This window comes from Hyaena hyaena, unplaced genomic scaffold, assembly GCF_003009895.1.
Source record: "Hyaena hyaena isolate Hyena2069 unplaced genomic scaffold, ASM300989v1 scaffold_787, whole genome shotgun sequence".
NCBI lineage: Eukaryota > Metazoa > Chordata > Mammalia > Carnivora > Hyaenidae > Hyaena > Hyaena hyaena.
In genome coordinates this window covers 822,618-844,249 of record NW_024081417.1, presented here as the reverse complement: position 1 = coordinate 844,249, position 21,632 = coordinate 822,618, and the positions used below count along the sequence as shown (strand labels likewise).

General features: G+C 45.1%; 3 protein-coding genes across 3 annotated transcripts; all 3 read right to left on the bottom strand.

Moving 5' to 3' along the window:
• Positions 1 to 2,158: 2,158 nt before the first annotated feature.
• Positions 2,159 to 10,250, bottom strand: ZNF134 (zinc finger protein 134). The gene is given in 4 exon segments (XM_039219009.1): positions 2,159 to 3,902; positions 9,676 to 9,853; positions 9,896 to 10,011; positions 10,121 to 10,250. Coding segments are annotated over 4 exon segments (1,659 nt in total). The 3' UTR covers positions 2,159 to 2,667.
• A 3,863-nt stretch (positions 10,251 to 14,113) lies between these two features.
• LOC120221558 (cytochrome c oxidase subunit 7A2, mitochondrial-like) lies at positions 14,114 to 14,520 on the bottom strand. The gene has a single exon (XM_039219018.1). It carries the CDS (start codon positions 14,443 to 14,445, stop codon positions 14,194 to 14,196), a length of 252 nt encoding a protein of 83 aa, XP_039074949.1. The 5' UTR covers positions 14,446 to 14,520; the 3' UTR covers positions 14,114 to 14,193.
• A 1,249-nt stretch (positions 14,521 to 15,769) lies between these two features.
• On the bottom strand, positions 15,770 to 16,662 carry LOC120221557 (vomeronasal type-1 receptor 1-like). Its single transcript, XM_039219017.1, is given in 1 exon segment — positions 15,770 to 16,662. A coding segment is annotated over 1 exon segment (801 nt). The 5' UTR covers positions 16,571 to 16,662.
• Between the last annotated feature and the right edge of the window lie 4,970 nt (positions 16,663 to 21,632).

Here is a 21,632-nt window from a genome sequence, read left to right as displayed (position 1 = left end):
TCCAATGTTATTTCTACTAGAACGAATTTCTCAAGAGCTTTGTGGCTCTTGTGTATATACCAGAGATTCACTCCATTAGACAAGAGTTGGTCCATGGATTTTCCTCCTGAATGATCCCGTATCTACTTTTGACTTTTGCTGAGCTGGCCACGAGATGCCTTTGACCTTCTTAGGTGCTCCCTGGTTGCAGAGGGGACCTGCTAAGTCACAATCTCTTCAAAGAAATTTCATGTGCCCAAATACTCTGCTCTTCTGATCCAGCAGAGATCCTACAGAAGGCTGTACAGCCACACCTGTGGCTAGTTCTCCAGAACATGCTTTTCTGACCATGAATCACTTCCTTTCAATGTCTTTTGCAACTAAAATAGGATAAGAATTTCCCGAATCATCAAGTCTTGGGTCTTTTCTGCTTAATAATTCTTCCCTACATTTATCTCTTCCCTATCACATTTTACCATAAATGGTAAGAGAGAAGGCTACACTTTCAACACTTTGTTTAGAAATTTCCTCAGCTCAAAATGTCCATGTAAAGACTTTATACTAATATTTGTGGCAGCTTTGTTTTGAATACTTAGAATTTGGGGGGGGGGGACAAAAGGCAATTAAGATAAATGGATAAACTGCAGTATATCCATCAGAGCATTACTCAGCCATGAAGAGAACGAGCTATTTATACACACAACAGGAGTGATTCTCAAAATAAAGCTACATGGAAGACAGCAGAGGATAATAAACTTCTAAGGTTCCACTATAAAGAAGATTCTAGAAAAGACACATTTATCCATACTGGAAGTAAATCAATGGTTACCTAGGGAAGAGACAGGAAGTATTAGGAAGGGGCATGAGGTAACTTTGGAGGATAGGTATGTCCAAGAGCATGGCTAGATGATTCTTAGGTCTATATATATATATATATTCAGGCTTAGCAAACCATACACTTTAGGCATGTGCAGTATGTTGCATGTTGACTACACCTCAATGAAACTATAAAACATGACTCCAATGCAACATCCGGGTCTCGCACTTCTACTGGAAAACCAGACTGACTCCACCCTCTCTCTCCAAATGCCCTGTGAGGAGAACCTCTTCCTTGGCACTAAGAAAAACTGGCAAGCAGTGAGGCTGTTTGCAAGGGAGTCATCAGAAGCTCTGGCTGGTCACAAAATCTACATCCAGGAGGTACAAGATCAAGATAAACATTACATTCTTTGCTCTGCCACTGACCTTGGTCAGAGAGTGACACAGTCCTGGAGATCCTAAGAATTTCCAGGCATCTTGACCTCATACAGCCATAGTGATTGCAATGTTTGTGGATGTTTTTAAAATGGGCACGTCCACCCTCATTTGCTACAGTCTCCCCAATTCCAATTATTCACACCCAGAGTGAAATTTATTTTTGTTTCCTTCCTGGGATTGTAGGTCTTGCAGCCAGAGACTTGGGCACCAGATCAGATTCTGGCCTTCGGGGAATCTGGCACTTGGCAGGTCCTCAGAAACAGCTTCCCCTCAGCAGTGCTGGGAAACGTGGCACCTATGCTGGAAATAAGACACTCAATCCACGCTGCTCTCAAACACAGTGAAGGCTGCTGCAACCTTCCACAACACCTCAGGGTGATGTCTGTACCCTCAAATTATGCTGAAATCCAGACAAAATCAGGCCAATAAACCTCTGAACTCTCACCTAAGAAGCTTTTGTCAGCACCACCAGAACTGGACTGAGAGTGGTTCTCTGCCAGCCTGCTCTTCCATTTGAGGCCCCTGAAGATGGAGGTCCCCACAAGTACCGTTTACCTCTTCAGGCTGGCAGGGCCTAATTGTTTGCAAACCAATCCACACAGTAAAAAGAACATCCAAGATTAACGATGGCTTAAATAATGTCTTTATTATCACAGAGACCAGAGCAACAGAAGACAAGTAGTTCTAGGGGCGCCTGGGTGGCTTAGTCGGTTAGGCGTCCGACTTTCGCTTAGGTCATGATCTCGCGGTTCGTGGGTTCGAGCCCCGCGTCGGGCTCTGTGCTGACTGCCAGCTCGGGGCCTGGAGCCTGCTTCAGTCTGTGACTCCCTCTCTCTCTGACCCTCCCCTGCTCGCGCTGTCTCTCTCTCTCCTAGAAATAAATAAAAATATAAAAAAAAAAAAAAAAAAAAAAAAAAAAAGAAGACAAGTAGTTCTCCAGGCTGGGTGACTTGGAGGCTGGAAAATGTGTCACACGTACCACATGAGACCAACAATGTCCATGAAGATAGTAAACCTTTTCTGTAAGCCCCCAGAACACAGCTCAGGTCCTCTTGGCTAAAGATGGGTGAGGTCCACACCTTTACCAGTCAGTGGGGAGAGAATGAGGAACCCTATTTAATGCAGGATTCTCATAATCCCCTCCAGGGACTGGAGATGACAAAGTCTACCTTCCCTGAGGACATATGGTAACTAAGATGGTAGAGCTGAGATGGTTTCAGCCACAGGCCTTGGGGGCCAAATCTGGCAAGGAACCTGAGCAGGTGTGCAAGTGCAACACAACCCATGAGAGCTTCTCTGAACCTGGCATTAAGGTCTCTCCGCAGTGCTAACGTTCAGATGTATGAGGATCCACATCTGACCGGTATCTTCCTCTCCAAGAGCAATCACACAGCCCCTCTCCATAGGAGTCCTATTGTGTTGAAAGCACTCCTAAAGCCGCCCTGCAGTGTGGACCTTCTGGTGCCGAATGAGGTGAGAGCTTAAACTATAGGCTTTCCCACATTCGTTGCACTCATATGGCCTTTCTCCAGTGTGAACTTTTTGGTGCCTAACAAGGTGGGATGTTCTGATAAAATCTTTCCCACATTTGCTGCACACAAATGGCCTTTCCCCTGTGTGAACTCTCTGGTGTGCAATAAAGTCAGAGCTACGACTAAAGAATTTCCCACAGTCAATGCACTCAAAAGGCCTTGTCTCAGTGTGAATTCTCTGGTGTTTAATGAGTGTGTACTTGTGGCCAAAAGATTTCCCACAATCACTGCAAACATAAGGATTTTCTCCAGTATGGATACTCTCATGCTGAACAAGGGTGGATTTGTGTCTGAAGACTTTCCCACAGTTGTTGCACTTATAAGGCCTCGCTCCGTTATGAACTCTCTGGTGTACGATGAGGTTAGAGTGATGGCTAAAGTACTTTCCACACTCACTACACTTGTAAGGCATTTCTCCAGTGTGAATTCTTTTGTGCTGAGTAAGGTTGTCTTTGCGGCTAAAGGCCTTCCCACATTCTTTGCACTCATAGGGCCTTTCTCCAGTGTGGATTCTCTGGTGCTGGATAAGTGTGGCTTTGCGGCTGAAGGCCTTCCCGCATTCGCTTCACTCGTAAGGCCTTTCTCCGGTGTGGATTCTCTGGTGCTGGACAAGCGTGTCTTTGCGGTTGAAGGTCTTCCCGCATTCGCCGCACGTGTACTGCATCTGTCCGCTGTGAGAAGCCTCCCCCGACTCAGTTCTCTTCATCTTCTTGCTGTAGGTGGCCTGTAGCTGGTGACTGTCCAAACTGGCCTGGAGGCTCCGCTCCTCCTCACAAGGAAAGGGCTTTTCTGACAGGCGAGGTTCCTCACAAACCCTACAGCTCTTCACAGATGAGGTCTTGCCTTTGTCTTTTCTCACGGGTTTCTCTACACTGTAGTGCTTCTGGTGCTGCTGAAAGTCTGCACTGAGTAAGAACTGTCTCCCACATGCCCCACATGTGTAAGGCTTCAGTCCTTGGCGTGCCTCCTGGTGTTCATCCAGGTGTAAGAGGTCTTTCATGACAGGGCCACATATGTCACAAGGGTGCGCCATCTGGGTTGATGAACCTACCTTGGGAATGCTATCGTGGGACCCTCCTACAGAGACGGTCTGCTGGGAAGGCGCCTCTTCATCTTCCACTGCACACCAATAACCTGCGGGGAAAAATGCTGTTTAAGCGAATGGGGGCTTTGGGGAAGGGGCAACCCCATCACAAACGTGTCCAGTATTTAGTCCACGGGGCGGCGGTAGGACAGCAGATGTGGGATCAGGGTAAAGAAAAAGCCGCTGTGCAACACTGGGCCTCAAAGGGTCAGACAATGAGGAAGCCTTCACAAGGGACAAAGACCCAAGGACGGGGTGTAGGTCAGGGAGAAGCAACAAGAACATCCCATTTACTCCTCTGCAAAGACATTTAGAAGGGCCTGAGCGATTAGTGAGCACTATACAGAGCTGTATGTCTAGGCCCAGGAACATCTGATTTAAAATGAACAACTGGTGTTCAAGAACAATTTAAGAACGTATGTATGTCTCCCGACACATGAGCATGACCAACACAGGACAGCAGTGCAGAAGGAGCAGCAGAGGGCCCTGGTGAGTGGGTGTGGACAGCCCTGGGTTGGGGGCTGGAACAGAAACATTCAGTATATAGTGTCCAGAATGAGGAGAAAAAGATAGAAAAGGTTTGGTCTATAACCTGGGCACCAAACGGGAGCGGTGCCCAGGAGAGGTTTCTGGTGCTGTTTGAAGCCAGCCCTGAAGCTCCCTCCCCCAGCCCCCACTCACCAGGGCCTGTCCACGCCCCTCCTGCCATGGCTAGAGTCATGACCTCTCAGTCAGGCACTCAGAATTCTTTCCCCTGCTAAGTTCAGCAACCATAAAAGATCTGGAAGAAACAAGTAATAGAGGAAAGACAGGGCAAGTAGGAAAGCAGTGGCCCAGAGCAGCCCACCCACAAGAGGTTAAACGACAATTCAATATAACAAAATGAACACCAGAAATGTTGTGCAGACCAGCCCCACGGGCCCCACAAGCAGTGGCCACCATGGCAATTCGTGACACAGGTAGGCCCCAGGGAAGGGTAGAATCCGGAGCACAGAGGTATCACAAATGCGGACAGACACGTACAGCCAGGAGAAGGGCAGGCAGGGTGACCGCAACGGCTGAAGGAGACAATTCACACAGCTGAACCCCCGCACCCAGAAAACCTGTTACTGAGGGAAAACGGCAGTGCCCGTGGCAGCTTTGGGAAGAAAAAGGGAACCTCTGAGGGAAAAGAGTAGAGCACAGCCCAGAAAACTGGGTATGGGGGGGCCTTACCCCGGAAGACCGTCAGTGCAAAGCATAGAAAACACTGCGTTGTGACACAGTCTCTGGGCCTTCTTAAGTAGCCCCCACCCATCCCAAGAGAAAGGCACAAACACATCCTTAAAAGCCACATGACCCTGCATGACATCCACAACTGAACATGGGGGCAGCAGCTCTCCCGCAAGGAGCAGGACTCCTGGTCTGTCCACACCTTCACTTTCCTCCTCAGGTCCCCAACTCAGACAAGATACCAGGCCCTTGTGTGACTGGAGCCTGCTTACTCTTTCCCCATTTCCTACTAATCATTTTGTCCAGCCCAGAACAACTGGCGGGGGACAGACAGACACTTCTGCCAGCTAGCTCCCCTGGTCCGGAGATCATGCCTCTTACATACAAATCTGAGCTCAGAATTCTCCCCTGAAGCCCCCAGGCTATGAATTCAGAGTCCCTCTCCAGTACACATCTCTCTTTAGAACACCCCTCCCTCATGTCTGTGAATACCCCCAACATGGGTACCTCCCACGGGCAAATCTGTACACAGCATCCGCAGAATTCTTGGTTAAGGCAGCCAAGATCACATCTGGCTCCAGTAGATGGTCCTCACTGCCGTATCTCTAAACCCAGCTTTTAAATCCTATTCCTGGATTCAATTTCAGCAATCCAGAACCACATACAGACATCAGATAATCCCAGCCCCTTCCCCCGTTGCCATTGTATTTTTTTTTTTTTTTTACAAACAGTTTATTGTCAAGTTGGTTTCCACATAACACCCAGTGCTCATCCCCACCAGTGCCTCTCTCCGTGCCCATGCCCACCCCCCCCCCACATCCAACAGTCCTCAGTGTGTTCTCAGCATTCAAGAGTCTCTCATGGTTTGCCTCTCTCCCTTTCCCCCACCATTTCCTCCCTTCTTCTCCCCCATGGTCCTCCATTAAGTTCCTCCTAATCCTCCTATATGTGCAAACATATGGTGTCTGTCCTTCTCTGCCTGACTTATTTCGCTCAGCATAACACCCTCAAGGTCCAGCCATGTTGCTACACAGGCCAGATTTCATTCTTTCTCATTACCATGTAGTATTCCATCATATAGATAAACCACTTCTTCTTGATCCATTCGTCCGTTGGTGGACACCTAAGCTCTTTCCATGTTTTGGCTATTGTTGAGAGTGCTGCTGTGAACATTGGGGTCCATGTGCTCCTAGGCATCAGCACTCCTGTATCCCTTGGGTAAATTCCTAGCAGTGCTACTGCTGGGTCATAGGGGAGTTCTATTGTTAATTTTTTGAGGAACCTCCACACTGTTTTCCGGAGGGGCTGTACCAGCTTACATTCCCACCAACAGTGTAGGAGGGTGCCCGTTTCTGCATATCCTTGCCAGCATCTCGCGTTCTCTGATTTGCTCATTTTAGCCAGTCTGACTGGCGTGAGGTGGTATCTCAGTGTGGTTTTGATTTGTATTTCCCTGATGAGGAGGGATGCTGAGCATCATTTCATGTGTCTGTTGGCCATCTGGATGTCCTCTTTGGAGAAGTGTCTGTTCATATCTTCTGCCCATTTCTTCACTGGCTTGTTTGTTTTTTGGGTGTGGAGTTTGGCGAGTTCCTTATAGATTTTGGATATTAACCCTTTATCTGATATGTCATTTCGTTGCCATTGTATTCTAAGGATGCTATATCCTCATCACTTGGGCTGGACCCTTAACTAAATTCTCATGCAGAGCCTGCACACACTGGCCTTCTACCCCAAGCAGTCACTGGCAGCTGGCCCAATCTGCCTCTGAGCGAAACTACCAGCCTGGCTGAAACTCCCTAGGCCCAAACAGAACGTCACCACGAAAGCCTGGGAAGCAACAGAAAAGGGAACAGACATCTGCTTCGGCCTCATGTTCATCTCATCTCTATTACTGCAAGGACCCAGCGCCCATCTCATGTCCACTCTCTTCAGAGGACTTCCCCACCTGCCAGACCCTATTCTCTCCCCCTACCATGGACACTAAACTCCCTTTTCTGGTCTCTTAAGTGACTCCTACTCCTACTCTGCTGTGTCCACCCCGCTCCAGAACCTTAATGGCACTGCCACCTTAACAAAAAGGTTCTCTCTATAAATCTGACATGCAGCTCTACTCTAATCCACATACTGGCTCCCACTTTGTGGACTTGGGTCCCTCGACTTGGATCCCTCCTGTGAAATCCAAACTTGTGTGTCCAGCTGCCTACCTGAAACCTCCACTCAGATGTCCTTAGTCATTACAGACTCAACATGGTCAAAGCCCAACACCTGATATTACTTCTGGAAGAGACTCCCACCACCAATTTCACCATGTCAACTGAGGATTTTTCCATCCTTATATGTTTAGGCCAAAACCTGTGGGAGCTGTGAGGTCATCCCTGACTCCTCTCCTTTCTCTCACCATCCACAGTGGAAAGTATGGTTGCCCCTACTTAAAGAAAAACAAAAACAAGTCCAGAATCAAGCACCTGCCCCTCACCTCCAGAACCACCAGTCTAGTCCAGGCCTCAACAGTCCTCTCTCCTCACCCCAGGCTTTCTTCACGGTGCAGCCAGAGGAAGCCTGTTAAGACCAATCAGATCACTCCTCTGCTCTAAACCTTAAATGGTTCCCACCACACTCAAAACAGAAGCCCAGCTCCACAGGCTGCCGATCCAGAGTTGAATTCTGTCCCCTGCTCTCTGGTCACACCAGAAATAATGGAGACCTGAGGCTCCCTGAACACTCCCAGCTCAGCCTCGAGTGAGGTTTTCGCACATGCTTGTTCCTATACCTGGGACACTTCCACCCGTCATGCCACTGCATCAAATTCAAGGCAAGACCATTAGTGACACCAGCACCCCCACACCCAAAGGCAAGTTTAACAGAGGTGAAGATTCCTAAGACACCACCATTTGCCATACTGGGTTGTCAAGACCATGAGCAAGCGGGGTGTGTTGAATGAGGACCGAGGACTCACCTACGCAGAGGTCCCAAGTGCTTCTACCATCAAAGCACCCTGGCAGAAGAGGGACGAGGCGGCGGGGGACGGCAGGTTACCACAGGGGGTACCATGGACCCAACTACTCCCGTTACCCCTGCCCTGCCCTTTGGCCATGATGATTTCTGAATGTCTCATCTCAGACACCCCCAGTGCTGCCTCCTACCAGCTGTGTGACCATGAACAAAGACCAGTGTGGCAGTGTCCTCACCCGCAAAGCAGGGAGGGACAATGGTGGCACCCACCTAACTGGGCTGCTGTTTATGTCACACATTAATACCTATCAAGGATCTCTGAATTGGCTTTTTTTCCCCAAATGGCTTGGGTGCAAATGAAGGGATAGGTTTTTAAATGTGGGATTTATGTTTCAGCTTCTAAGAAAATGTGATATTTAAGATTTTCCATCATAATCAAACACTTAGAGGCAGGCACTTCAACCCATCACTAAGCATCAGTATAAACTTACAGCTATTTACATTAAATCCTCACCTGCTTGCTTCTGCAGGCCTGCCGAGTGTGCACGGGCCCCTTCCCCAAGCCAGCCTACCTCGTACACCATCCTCTGAAGGGGAGTGTTGCAGACGCCCTCATTAGGCTGTCACCGACCTTCTAACCCAAGAGCTGGGGATTGCTGCACCAGCGCCCTGGACAGCTGCCCCCCAGCCTGCCTGCCCCTGCCCCACACCCAGAATCTTTCCTCGGTCCACACAGTGGCACATCTGGAGCCCCTCACACCTGCCCCTACGTCCCAGGCCAGACTCCTTACACCCTACAGCCCTCTCCTCCTCCAGCCGAAAGCAGCCGGGACTCTGCCACATGCTTCTTTCTGGAGGGAATGAGGGGTGTCCACCCCCTCTTTCCCGCCCTCCGATCTCCCACGCCACGGACCACAGACGACAAACACACCCTTAATATTCGTTCTCCAAATCCGGTCTCCCGACCTGAAGCCCCATCCCTCCGTGGTCTCCACCACAGCTCCCTCCCCAGATGCCCACGGGACACCTCCCCTGTGAGACCACGTCCTAAATGCGACTCCCGACTCCTTCAGAGGAGCCCTCTGCTCCACTCTTTCGGACTCTGCCCGGAGGAAAACCGGACACGAAACTGTGACAGCCCCTCACTCCCTGCTTTCACTCGCAGCCGTCATCCCACACAGCTGGAAGCCCTGCGAATCCCACTTCTCCACCTGCAACCTCTCCAGCCACCACAACACTCCTGGAGGCGAGGCCTCCTCACCGGTCTCCCCGCCTCCGGGTTCATCCCGCCCCCCGAGTGTGAAGCGTGCCCCCCGGAGCCAGATCGCATCACGCTCCGCGCGGCTCCGGGCGTCCTCGCAACGAAGGCGCTCGGCACCCCGGCCATTCCACGCAGGGCTACCACTCGCCCTCTGCGCTCCCTGCAAACGCGAGGACCGCGGTTTCCTCACTCCTCGTGGCTCAGTCGCACCTCCAAGGCTTTGCGCGTGCTAGTCGCTCGGCCAAGAACACTTCGACGGCTGTTAGAAATGGGGGCTCCTCCCACAGATGCCCTCACGGCTCAGAACACCGGAGGCTGGACACCCTTCATTCAGGGCTTCGTGATTTAGAGTGGAGGGTCGAAACGCGTCAAGGTCCGGGAAACAAAGTACCCACCTAGGCCGGAACCATCACCGCGGCCGCCATCACAATCTGGACCACACGGGGCCGTGAGGGGTCCCAGGTCGGGACCCGCGCACAGCCGTCGCGTGGCGCTGGCAGCGGGGCCTTCGCGGGCGCTGACACCGCCGAGCCTCTCTGCAGCGGGCACACAGCCTCCCCGCGTGTCTTCCCGCTTCCGTCACCTCGGGCCGAACCAGCGGTCCCGGGGTTCTACTCCGGGTGGTCCACCAAGAGCGGACAAAATGTCCGCCGCGAGGAAGACGCCGGAAGTCCCGCCCAGGCGACTTCCGTGCACTTTTGAGAGTGCCGCCAAGCACGGCGCAGAGGCTTCTGGGCAATGTAGTTTTCCAGAGCAATTGGCCCCAGAGACCCGCAAACTCTCTCCCTCCGCCCCGGGTTCAGGCTCAGTAGTCCCGCGAGAAGCACTGGGAAATGGTACCTCGAGGCTCCAAGGATGGGACAGGGCTTCGCTCGTCGTAAACAGCCCAGTGTAGTGTGCGGAGGTCAAAGAAATGTGTGGAAACGTTCTCGTGGATATTTCCCAAAGCCGCAAAACCACGTGGACACATCAAATGTCAGTTCTAGTCCACTCGTAGTGCACTCGTATTTCCTTGCTGGTTTTTAAATCCTTGTAGATGGAAGTTTTAAGTTGGTTTTTGGTGTTTTGGCTGGGGCAGGGAGCAGATCTGCAGATTGCGTCTAGGGAGGAGGCTGGAGGGTTATTGGGTGGAGAGAGGCGCTTTCTTGCGGGTGGGGGCGCTGATGGTAGCCAACCTAGGAAGCAGCACCCTTTAATTCAAATGATCCTTCTTAGCCCAAAGGCTAATCTGCTGATGTCCCTCTAGGAATATGCCACCCATCTGAAAAGGACCATATAAATGCTTTTTAATGTGCCAAGACAGTGGCTGACGTGATCCTGGTGGCAGTAAATATGCGAAAGTGACCATCTGAACCCAGAAATAAAGATTTGGAACAACATGACCTCATTTCTTTGCTAGGAAGTGACTTCTGATGTGGAAATGTTGGGGTTCAGAGCTGACGGCCAAGAAAGAATTCTTGAGATGTCTTTGGTGCAGAAAGATGGTTTTATTAAAGCACCGGGAGAGGACCCAAGGGCAGAAAGAGCAGCACTGGGATTGTAACAGGTGACTGATTATATACACTTTTCCAGGGCCTTGAGGGGGCTAGCTGCTGTTAGAACCGTTGTTACATTATTACTGTTTAGTAAAACCTCAGTCATGAGACCCTTCAGATGTTATGTTGTGGGGTAGAGATAAAGGAAGTTTCCAAGGAATTTCTATATGCTTAAAGTAGCCTCACAGGATCCTGGAAGTTGGGATGATGTTAAACTAAGATTGCCTTTTGAATTTAGCAAAGTGTCAAGATCAAGATAGCTGAGTTCCTAGTGGAAGGTCATTCTGCCTGTTTCAAGGACTTGTCAATGGGCTATAGACAGTAAGGAAATTCAAGTTTTTCTCTTTTGCCTTTGTTTCCCACATCAATTTTCACCTCACTTGCAATTACAGGGACAGTGTCTGAACTGGGAGTTGAGATTATTTATGGTAAATGAAGAAGGGGAGAGGGAGGGTGAGGAGGGGAAGAGGAGAAAGGAGGGAAGGAAGGAAGAAAAAGGGAAGGAAAGGAAGAAAGAACAAAAAAGAAACATGAATTGTTTAAATTACTGAAAGCTATTAATATAATTCCGTAGTTCACAGATATACTCAAAAATGGTTCTGGGGGACATATTTGTAACAGGTGAAAGTGGTTAAGATGTTAGCAAAAATTGAGCCGGAGACACTGAAGTGTGAGAGGTAAGAGAATGAAGCTGAACACACAACGGGACTGAGACCTTAAATACAACAGGGTTTAGTCTCCAAAATGTAATTTCTTTAAAAAAAATTTTTTTAACGTTTATTTATTATTGAGAGACAGAGCATACTTGGGGGAGAGGCAGAGAGAGAGGGAGACACAGAATTGGAAGCAGGCTTCAGGCTCTGAGCAGGTCCTGACCTGGGGCCCGAACTCACAAACTGCGAGATCATGACCTGAGCCGAAGTCAGAAGTTCAACCAACTGAGCCACCCAGGCGCCCCTCCAAAATGTAATTTCTTTCCAAACTTGAAAACTCTGATTATCTACTCTGAGGGAGGATGAAAACATTTAGAAAGATGAACAAGGATACTGTAATACCATGTTATTCACAGCTCTAATAAAAATTCAATGAACATCTATTGCATTTGAGGCCTTATATTAAGTACATGGAACAAATTTGAAAACAAGAGACAAAGACCCCAGCCATCAGGAAACTTACACTCTACAGTATACATGAAAGACAGGAAGAAATTTGGAAAAAAAACTATGTATAATGTTAGAATGTGTTGGGTACAACAGAAAAGGGAGAAGATGACGGTGCTGAGAAATGGGGCGTGAGATGTAGTATTATACGGCCAAGGCAAGCTGATTTGGGCCCACGTCTTAGTTTATAAAGATGACATAGTGACGACATGATAGGTCAATGACGCTGAGAGAAAAGTTTAGTGTTACTCACTGTTTCCCCAGAAATGAGAACCACAGCATAATATGACAGGTCACAGAAAGAACACCGGGATTTGGTTAGGAAGCAGAAGCAGGAGTCAAGGAAAGGCCTAGCCCAGAGCCTTTAATGTGTTTTGTGCAGGAAAGGCAGGGCAGGGCAGAGGAAACAGCTGAGAACTGTCTAGTTTGAACAATTCCAGTGGACTTGCCTGGTACATGGCCCTAGAATGATTTAGGGCATGCAATTTTCTTCAGGAAACAAATGAGTCAATATTCCTAGGTAATGGACTCCCCTCGCCCCCATTCAAGGTAAGCCACTGGGTGCTTATAAAACCTAAACCCATGAAAAATATTAACAGTTAAACTCCTTAAAGAGAGTGTGCAGATTTTCAATTAAAGGACAATGGGCTAATGAAGAAAAAGAACAGCTCTTTCTTTGAGGCACAGGAATTCTCTTGAGTTTACTAGAGGCCAGAAATGTATGATTTATCATTCATAACAAATATGTTGCTTAAATATATTGGACTAAAATGATTTGTTAGGAGTGCCTGGGTGGCTCAGTTGGTTAGGTGTCTGACTCCTGATTTCAGCTCAGGTCATGATCTCACTGTTCGGTTGGGGTGATTGAACCCCACGTAAGGCTCTGCACTGACAGCATGGAGCCTGGTTGGAATTCTGTCTCTCCCCTGCTCTCTCTCTCCCTGTCTCTCAAAATAAACTTTAAGAAAAATTATATATGGATAATTTAAGTACAGGTTTTATTTTTATATACATTAAACTGTATTTTCCATGAGACAGTTTCAAAAATACAATAAAATTAATTTTAACACAGTTTTAGTTATAGACATCATAGAAATGCAGAATTGTACTTTTAGTCACATGTATTTTTAATGACCAAGTATTATATTTATGAAGTTAGTGATCATAAAAGTCAAGTGATTAAAGATGGAAAATAAAGGTGAAATGAAAATAAAACCCTTTGAAAGTTTCCTTTAAGTACCAGCAACTGACAAAATTTTCTAAAAATTAATTTTATTTCATAAAAAATAATAATTTTTGAGATCTATTAAAGAAAACTAGGGGCACCTGGGTGGCTCAGCCATCTGAGCGTCCAACTTCGGCTCAGGTCGTGATCTCGTGGTTTGTGAGTTTGAGCCCCGTGTCAGGCTCCGTGCTGATAGCTCAGAGCCTGCAGCCTGCTTCAGATTCTGTGTCTCCCTTGCTCTCTGCTCTCCCCCACTCACGCTCTGTCTCTCTCTCAGAAACAAACATTAAAAACTTAAAACCAGAGCTGAACAGTAATTAAAGCAGTATAAGCAGATTTTAATAAGGAACTATTGTAATGGGGGGAAGAGACCTCAGTATAGAAAGTGGTTCAATTCCAAACACAGCATGAACAAGTAGGAGTTCATAGCCAAGAAACTGTGGGAGTCAGTGAATGGAAACATACTAAGGGGAAACATTGGAGTAAGGGGGGAAAGCAGGCCATGGTGATCAGTATCACCTGGTGGCGGGGTGGGATGAGCAATTTGATCAGATATTCAAGGAGCTGTTAAGCAGAGGTGGATTCTGCCTAAACCAACTTAGTAGGATTTTTGCTACAATTGGGCAATGCAAAGGTGGGCACAGAAGTCCAAATGTTGATGTCTAGTTGGGAATAGGATTCTGAGGAGCCTACTAAAGTTTGGTCAGGGAGAGACTCTTTGTCAGCTCTCACCCCTAAATATTGCTAAATTGGAAATGTTATTTTACCACTTATTTAGGCGAAAAAAATTGTAAACTAAGGTGAAAGAGTGCTAAACTACAATCTGTACTAAATTATTTTAATTAAATTTTTTTTTTTGCATGGTAAAGACTGCTTTATTGGAGGCAGTTAGTATAAGTCAGATCCCCGAAGAACTCAGTTATTTATCAATTATTGGTCCATAGAGAGCTGAATGAAACTGAACCAACTGCCTGTTGAGATGATAAACTGAAGTCAGTCTTGCTTCTTGGGAAATGAAGCCATAACTAGCTGATATATGGCATATGCTGTTCCACCAACTGTAAGTATCATAGTGGCTCTATACAGGAGGGCATCAGCTACTCCACCCTTTAGATGCACTGGAATTCCATTATCCTCCTGAAATAGCTTTTGCTTCTCTGGAACTTTATTTTCAAACTGCCTGCGTGAAGCAGTACTTATGGTCCTCTGGGCAATCTGACGAAGAGCCAGCAGATTCTGCAGCATGTTGGCTCGGTTACTACCCACCAACCGCGACAACCGAACACCAGGAACGAAAACGGCAACAACGGAACCGGAACTACCTCTCTAATTAAATTATTTTTATTTGTATTTATTTATTAAAATTTTTTTCAATATTTATTTGTTTTTGAGAGAGAGAGAGAGAGGTTAGAGAGGGAGGGGGACACAGAATCCAGAGCAAGCTCCAGACTCTGAGCTGTCAGCACAGAGCCCGACGCAGGGGGCTTATTTTTATTTTTTTTATCACAGTTTTGATTTCAGTGGACAAAAATTCTCAGAGACCCATGATCTTTCCTATGAAAAGTTTTGAATCATTGACACCACCTCCACCCCCTGTCAGAAGATACCACCTACTTTCCTCCCTCGCCACACTCTTTGCTACACCTCATAAACTTCTTTTAATTCTTTTAAGTCCACCTGTGTTGTACCAATTTGGGGTATTTCCCAGTCATTTTCTTCTCACTTGAAACACTTTTCACTCAATATTCTTTGACAATGCAATGAATCTTCTGGATGTCACTTCAAAGTTAGATTCAACAGAACTAAACATAAAAATCTCCATGTCATTATCAGTATTGCCTGATATTCTCCAATCAATAGCATTATATAGTCTTAGTTTTTAAAGTTTATTTATTTTGAGAGAGACAGAGACAGAGTGAGTAAGGGAGGGACAGAGAACGAGGGAGAGAGAATCTCAAGCGGGTTCCCCACTACCAGCGCAGAGCCCAATATGGGGCTCAAAACTCACAAAACTGCGAGATCATGACCTAAGCTGAAACCAAGAGTCAAATGCTTAACCAGCTGAGCCACCCAGGTGTCCCTATAATTTTATAAAGTCATCACATAGATATTATTTACACGTAGATATTATTTAAGATTTTGGCAATCTCATAAGCAGTATGAGGCCAGGGTTATTTTTGCTGTTATTCCATACTGAGTCCCTGTGTGATAATAGATAATCTGGACTTAAAACATGAGCAAACAAACACACACAAAAAAAGTGATTAAACAGAGGCACCTGGGTGGCTCAGTCGGTTAGGTTTCCGATTTTGGCTCAGGTCACGATCTCGCAGTTTGTAGGTTTGAGCCCCATGTCGGGCTTTGTGCTGACAGCTAGCTCAGAGCCTGGAGTCTGCTTCAGATTCTGTCTGTCTGTCTGTCTGTCTCTCTCTCCTCCCCCCTTTGCACTCTGTCTCTCTCTCTCTCAAAAATGAATAAACATTTTAAAAAACCTACCAAAAGAATGATTGAATAAATGATAGCATGTCCTGTGGGGAACTTACTGTTTTAGACACCATCCCTGGAAAACTTATTTTTCTTCCCTAGAAGCAGAGAAAAACTGAGAGGCACGGGTGTCACTGCCAAGGGGCACCAAGGGGCTGACAGTTGGGAAGCCTGAAGTTGCCAGTGCAGAGATGTTCATCAGCCAGGGGCTTGGGTTCGCAGCCAGTGTTACCCACAAAGACAAAATGGAAGAGAGAAAATAGAAGCAGATGAATGTGCTCACCAAGGCCAGGATGGTGCGTGTGGCTCTGGCCTCACGGGAAGGTCTGGGGGAAAGGCTGTGGCTGTGAATGTGCTGGACTCTCTGCTTGTGCCTGAGCAGGACAAGGACCTTGGAGCCACTGGCCCAGACCATGAAGCCCAAATAAGTGACATCAATGAAGGAGAACATGACTGCATGTAGTAAAACTACAAATCTGTGTGGAATGGGTGAATTACAGTATTCGTAAATTTTCTCCACACTCGTATTTTTGTTCTTTCTTGGCCCAGTAACATGCAAAGCAATAAAGATATTCAACAGGAGATGCAGGATCCATCAGAGGGAACAGCAAAAGCCAATGCACTTCGGGAATGTAACCTTGAGCTCCAACCACTTGAAGGTATTCACGTTGAGTTTAATGGCCTGGAAACCACTGAGCAGGCAGGTAGTGCTGAGGGAAACCCCTCTGGCCACTCGGTGAAAATAGAAGACAAGCTTACATCCAGCATCATCCAGGAAAGATTTCAACCCAAACATTGCCATTGTCTGAGGAATTCCTTTATGAAAAAGAACCAAGCTGTTAGCTAGGGCTAGCTGGATGAGAATCAAGTCTGTGGGTCTCAACATTGCCTAGTGAGCGAAGTAAAGAAATAAAGACAAAGCAGCAAGGAGTTTCCAAGGATCCCAACTCCAGTCTGGGTGAGGAAAACAATACCCAACTTTAAGTTAGAGGAAACCATTCCATCAGTTTAAAAGGGATACTGGTAGCTGTTTTGATTTGAATCACAGGAATCTGGAGACTAAAATAGAAAATGTTTTTACTCTGAATACACCAAGAAAACGTCTTTGGTCATGTAATTTCTCAACTCAATATGAATATTTAGACATGCCTTTCATATGTGCAAAATAATTTTTTACAGGACTATTTGTAATCAAAAGATTGAAAGCAACCCAATGTCAGTCAACGGGAGGCTGAATGAATCACAGTGCATGTTCACACAGGGCACTAGGCAGCCATGATGGGTAAAGTTCTCTCTCCTGCTGTGTTTCCAGGACATATAATCAGTATAGATAAAAATAAATAAATGCATATTTATTATTCTAAAAAATAGAAAGTGTCAAAATCCTGTGTGAAGTTCACTTATTTTCCTAATAAAGGGATTATAACTACATTCCATTTATCTATGTGTACATGACCAAATTTTTAAACTATAAGAACACATTTACAAATTCTAAAAATGAGCACCTGCCTGGGTGGCTCAGGTGGTTTAAGTGTCCGTCTTCGGCTAAGGTCATGATCTCAGAGCTCCAAGGCTTGTGGGTTTGAGCACCGCATCGGGCTCTGTGCTGACAGCTCAGAGCCTGGAGCCTGCTCCGATTCTGTGTCTCCCTCTCTCTCTGACCCTCCGCTACTCGCAGTCTGTCTCTCTCCCTCTCTCAAAGATAAATAAACATTAAAAAATTTTTTTAAATGAGCACTTGTAGGCAATAGTGGAGAAAGAGCACAGGATCCAGTATGAAGTCAGACTCCTTTCAATATACCTGGATTGTGGCTTTGCTGTCACAATTTTTTTACATATTTTCTAAATATATATGGTGACAAAAGTGTTATAAAACATAAGGTAAACATAAAAACAAAGAAACAAACAAAAAAATAGACTAAATGTGTGCCAAATTCAGGTTTAACCCAAAGAAGTTATTTCTATATTTTAAGCACCACAATTTGAACATATATTCTATATTAACACATGTGAAAACAAAATAACAAATTACTGCCCTTATGTTGTAAGTAAAAAAATTAGTATTTTGATTCTGTAATTATATATGCTCATAAATGCATGCACATAGTATACAGTGTACAACATTTCATTAAAAGATAATTAGAACTTCCTGAAGAAATGGGTGAATCCATATCTGGAGTAGAAGCTACAGACAGAACTATCTCAGAACGCCCCACCGTAGGAGGAAACAAAAGAACCACCCCGAGCTACTGAGATTATGTAACCAGGAGGCCAGGAGTTAAGAGGAAGGATTCCCAATGACCAAGTGTGGGATATTTTCAGCATCAAATAGTAAGTGTAACAAATTAAAACAAACATGTTTTTAAAATGCGTTTTTCTCACTACTTTAAAAAATAACCTTAGGGGCGCCTGGGTGGCTTAGTCGGTTAAGCGTCCGACTTTCGCTTAGCTCAAGATCTCGCGGTTCGTTTGTTGGAGCCCCGCGTTGGGCCTTGTGCTGACTGCCAGCTCGGAGCCTGGAGACTGTTTCAGAGTCTGTGACTCCCTCTCTCTCTGACCCTCCCCTGTTCACCCTGTCTTTCTCTCTCCTAGAAATAAATAAAAAATATTAAAAAAAATAAAATTAAATAAATAAAAAAATAACCTTAGATTTGGAGAATGATAGAAGACCAAATCAACACGCTATAAAGGGGGAAATAAAGAGAAAGGATTAAGATCTTTTTTGCTATCTAAACGTTCTTTTTGTAGAAGTTTTAACCTAATAAGAGAAAAGGGGGACAGGGTGGAACGTACCCTAAATTGAGGCAATAGTCTTTAATGACTGTGGGCCCCATAGGTGGGAGGACCAGGATGCATATCATAATGATGGGTCCAGGGGCGCCTGGGTGGCTTAGTCGGTTAAGCGTCCGACTTTCGCTTAGCTCATGATCTCGCGGTTCGTGGGTTCGAGCCCCGCGTCGGGCTCTGTGCTGACTGCCGGCTCAGAGCCTGGAGCCTGTTTCAGTCCGTGACTCCCTCTCTCTCTGACCCTCCCCTGCTCATGTGTGTGTTTCTCTCTCTCTCCTAGAAATAAATAAAACATTAAAAAAAAACAAAACAAAAACGTAATGGATGGGTCCAGAAGGCAATACAGGGACCTATGGATTTTTGCTGCAGGGAAGATGGGACGGGTTTGGAGATGAAATGAACTAGCCCTGGACAGTTTCTGTTGGAGCTGTGGGACGGGTTCATGTGGTTCCTACCATTACCCTCTTCTCTGTGGCGGATGTTTGTAAAGGTCTATATTAAAGTTGGAAAGTATTTGTGGTAACAACTGGCAAATATTAAGTTTGCTGTTTGCTCCAATTTTCTTCTTTCATCGTCTACAGCACCATCCTGTCTTATTTTGCATATTCACCCTGTCACTTCCAGATATAGGTTCTTTGAAATCTATTGATCTTACTCTTTTTTTTAGTATTTTTCCAAAGCCAGCACCAACAATTTAAGTGCCTTCATGATGAGCGAGGAAAGTGAAAAAAGCAAAGCCAGCCACATAGGTAGAATTGTAAAGTGAAAAATACAAGACCCAACCAAGTGGGTAGATATTTCCGAGCTCTGACCAATATTTGACCTGTATTACTGTACCAATAAACCCAGATTGGTTTCTGTAATCTCAATTTTTATAAAAACAAGCTTCCAATGAAAACACGATATACACATCTATTGTTTAGGAGTAACATCTGGGCTGCCAAGCATGGGCCTCAGCAATAAAGATGCAGTGTATTAAGGAGATATTGCCTAGCAACAACTTTTATTTTTTACAAAATTCCTGGATATTGGGGTATTGTTTTTGCCTTTCTTTTCTTCTTTCTTTTTGTATTATAGTGGTTAAATATTAAAAATTGTTCTGAGGGGCGCCTGGGTGGCTTAGTCGGTTAAGCATCCGACTCTTGGTTTCAGCTCAGGTTATGATCTCACGGTTTCATGGGTTCAAGCCCCGCATTAGGCTTTGTGCTGGCAGACAGGAGCCTGCTTGGGATTCTCTCTCCCTTTCTCTCTGCCCCCCACCCCTGCTCATACTGTCTCTGTCTCTCTCAAAAATAAGTAAACATAAAAATTTTTTTAAAAATTGTTCTGTAATAAGATCACAGTGCTGCATACCACCACTTTTAAATATATTTCAGGCATAGTTCATCAATAAGATGAAATTTACCTGCCTATATGGCTCTGTTACTTAAGCATCTGACTCTTGATCTCACCTCAGGTCTTGATCTCAGGGTTGTGAGTTCAAGTCCCATGTTAGGCTCCACACTGGGCGTTGAGCCAGTTTAAAAAAAAAAAAAGATGAAATATAATCCTGGATGTATTTATGGAAATCACATCACATGTCTAATATTCAGAGAGCATGCAGGCATAAAATTGCTAAATACAATGAATAATATGAATTATCAGTACTAATAAGTGTTTAGAATACACACAAATACTACATTTTAAAAAGTAACAATTTACTTTTTTTTCTCTAGATACAGTATTGTATTTACAAATATAAGCAGAGGTACCTAGGTGGCTCAGTCAGTTAAACATCAGACTTCAGCTCAGGCCATGATCTCCCCGTTCATGAGTTTGAGCCCCACATTGGCCTCTGAGCTGGCAGTACTGAGACTGCTTGGGATTCTCTCCCTCTCCTCCCCGTTTGTCCCTCCCCTGCTTTTGTGCACTCTCTCTTCTCTATCTCAGATAAACTTGAAAGGAAAGAAAAGAACAAATTGTTATGAAAGACATACTTATTTATACAATAATAAAATTACAGAAATATGGAAGAAACATTGAAAGAAAATGCATCAATTTTTTTAAAAGATCTAAACAAAGCAGAGTTAAGCCATGTTTCAAATGGAAAGCTTAAACATTAAAAAATAAATCTATAAAGTAAATAAAAATATGCTTAAACAATCTGACTGATGGGGCACCTGGGTGGCTCAGTCAGTTAAGTGTCTGACTCCTGATTTTGTCTCAGGTCATGATCTCACAGTTCATGAGTTCTAGGCCTGCATCAGGCTCTGTGTTGACAGTGCAAAGCCTCCTTGGGATTCTCCCTCTCCCTCTCTCTCTGCCCTCCCCTCTTCATCTTCCTCTCTCTCTCAAATTAAATAAACATTAAAAAAGTAATCTAACTTATAACCAGATAATGTATACAAGTTTCCTGTGATAGTGAAAAAGAAGAAAGATAAATGAAATTGAATTTAATGCTAGGATTAATTCTATTGGTTGGGAAAAAAATGCAATTATAGTTTGGTTTTAGTCATAACCAGAGAGTAAAATTGAAGCTATGAGGCAGATTATGAACAGAGACTACAAAATGTTGCAAAGTATTTGACATGTAGGGAGGGCAGAAGACAAATAGAGATAAAATTGGTTAGATCTTTTTGTATATAGAATATAGAGAGAAAGATTTATGGGTATGAAAAATATTAGAAACTTAGTGTGAGTAAAAATGAATTTAAAAATGAGTTGCTGGGGACGCCTGGCTGGCTCAGTCAGTTAAACTTCCGACTTCGGCTCAGGACATGATCTTGAGGTTCGTGAGTTCATGCCCCACGACCGGCTCTGTGCTAACAGTTCAGAGACTGCGGCTTGCTTTGGATTCTGTGTCTCCTTCTCTCTCTGTCCCTCTGCTGCTCACATTCTGTCTTTCTCTGTCACTCTCTCTGTCAAAAGTAAACATTTAAAAAATTTTTTAAATAAAAATTAAAAAAATAAAAATCAGTTGGAAAAGAAAAGTTTATTTAAAACATATTGTTACGATATTTGCACACTTATTTGAAAAACTAAAGCTACATTTCCACTACATGCCATTTAGACAAATAATAAACATACATATATATACATTTTTCTTAAATGTTAACTTTTTTTTATTTTTTATTTTTTTAATATTTTTATTTATTTCTAAGAGAGAGAGAGAGAGAGAGAGA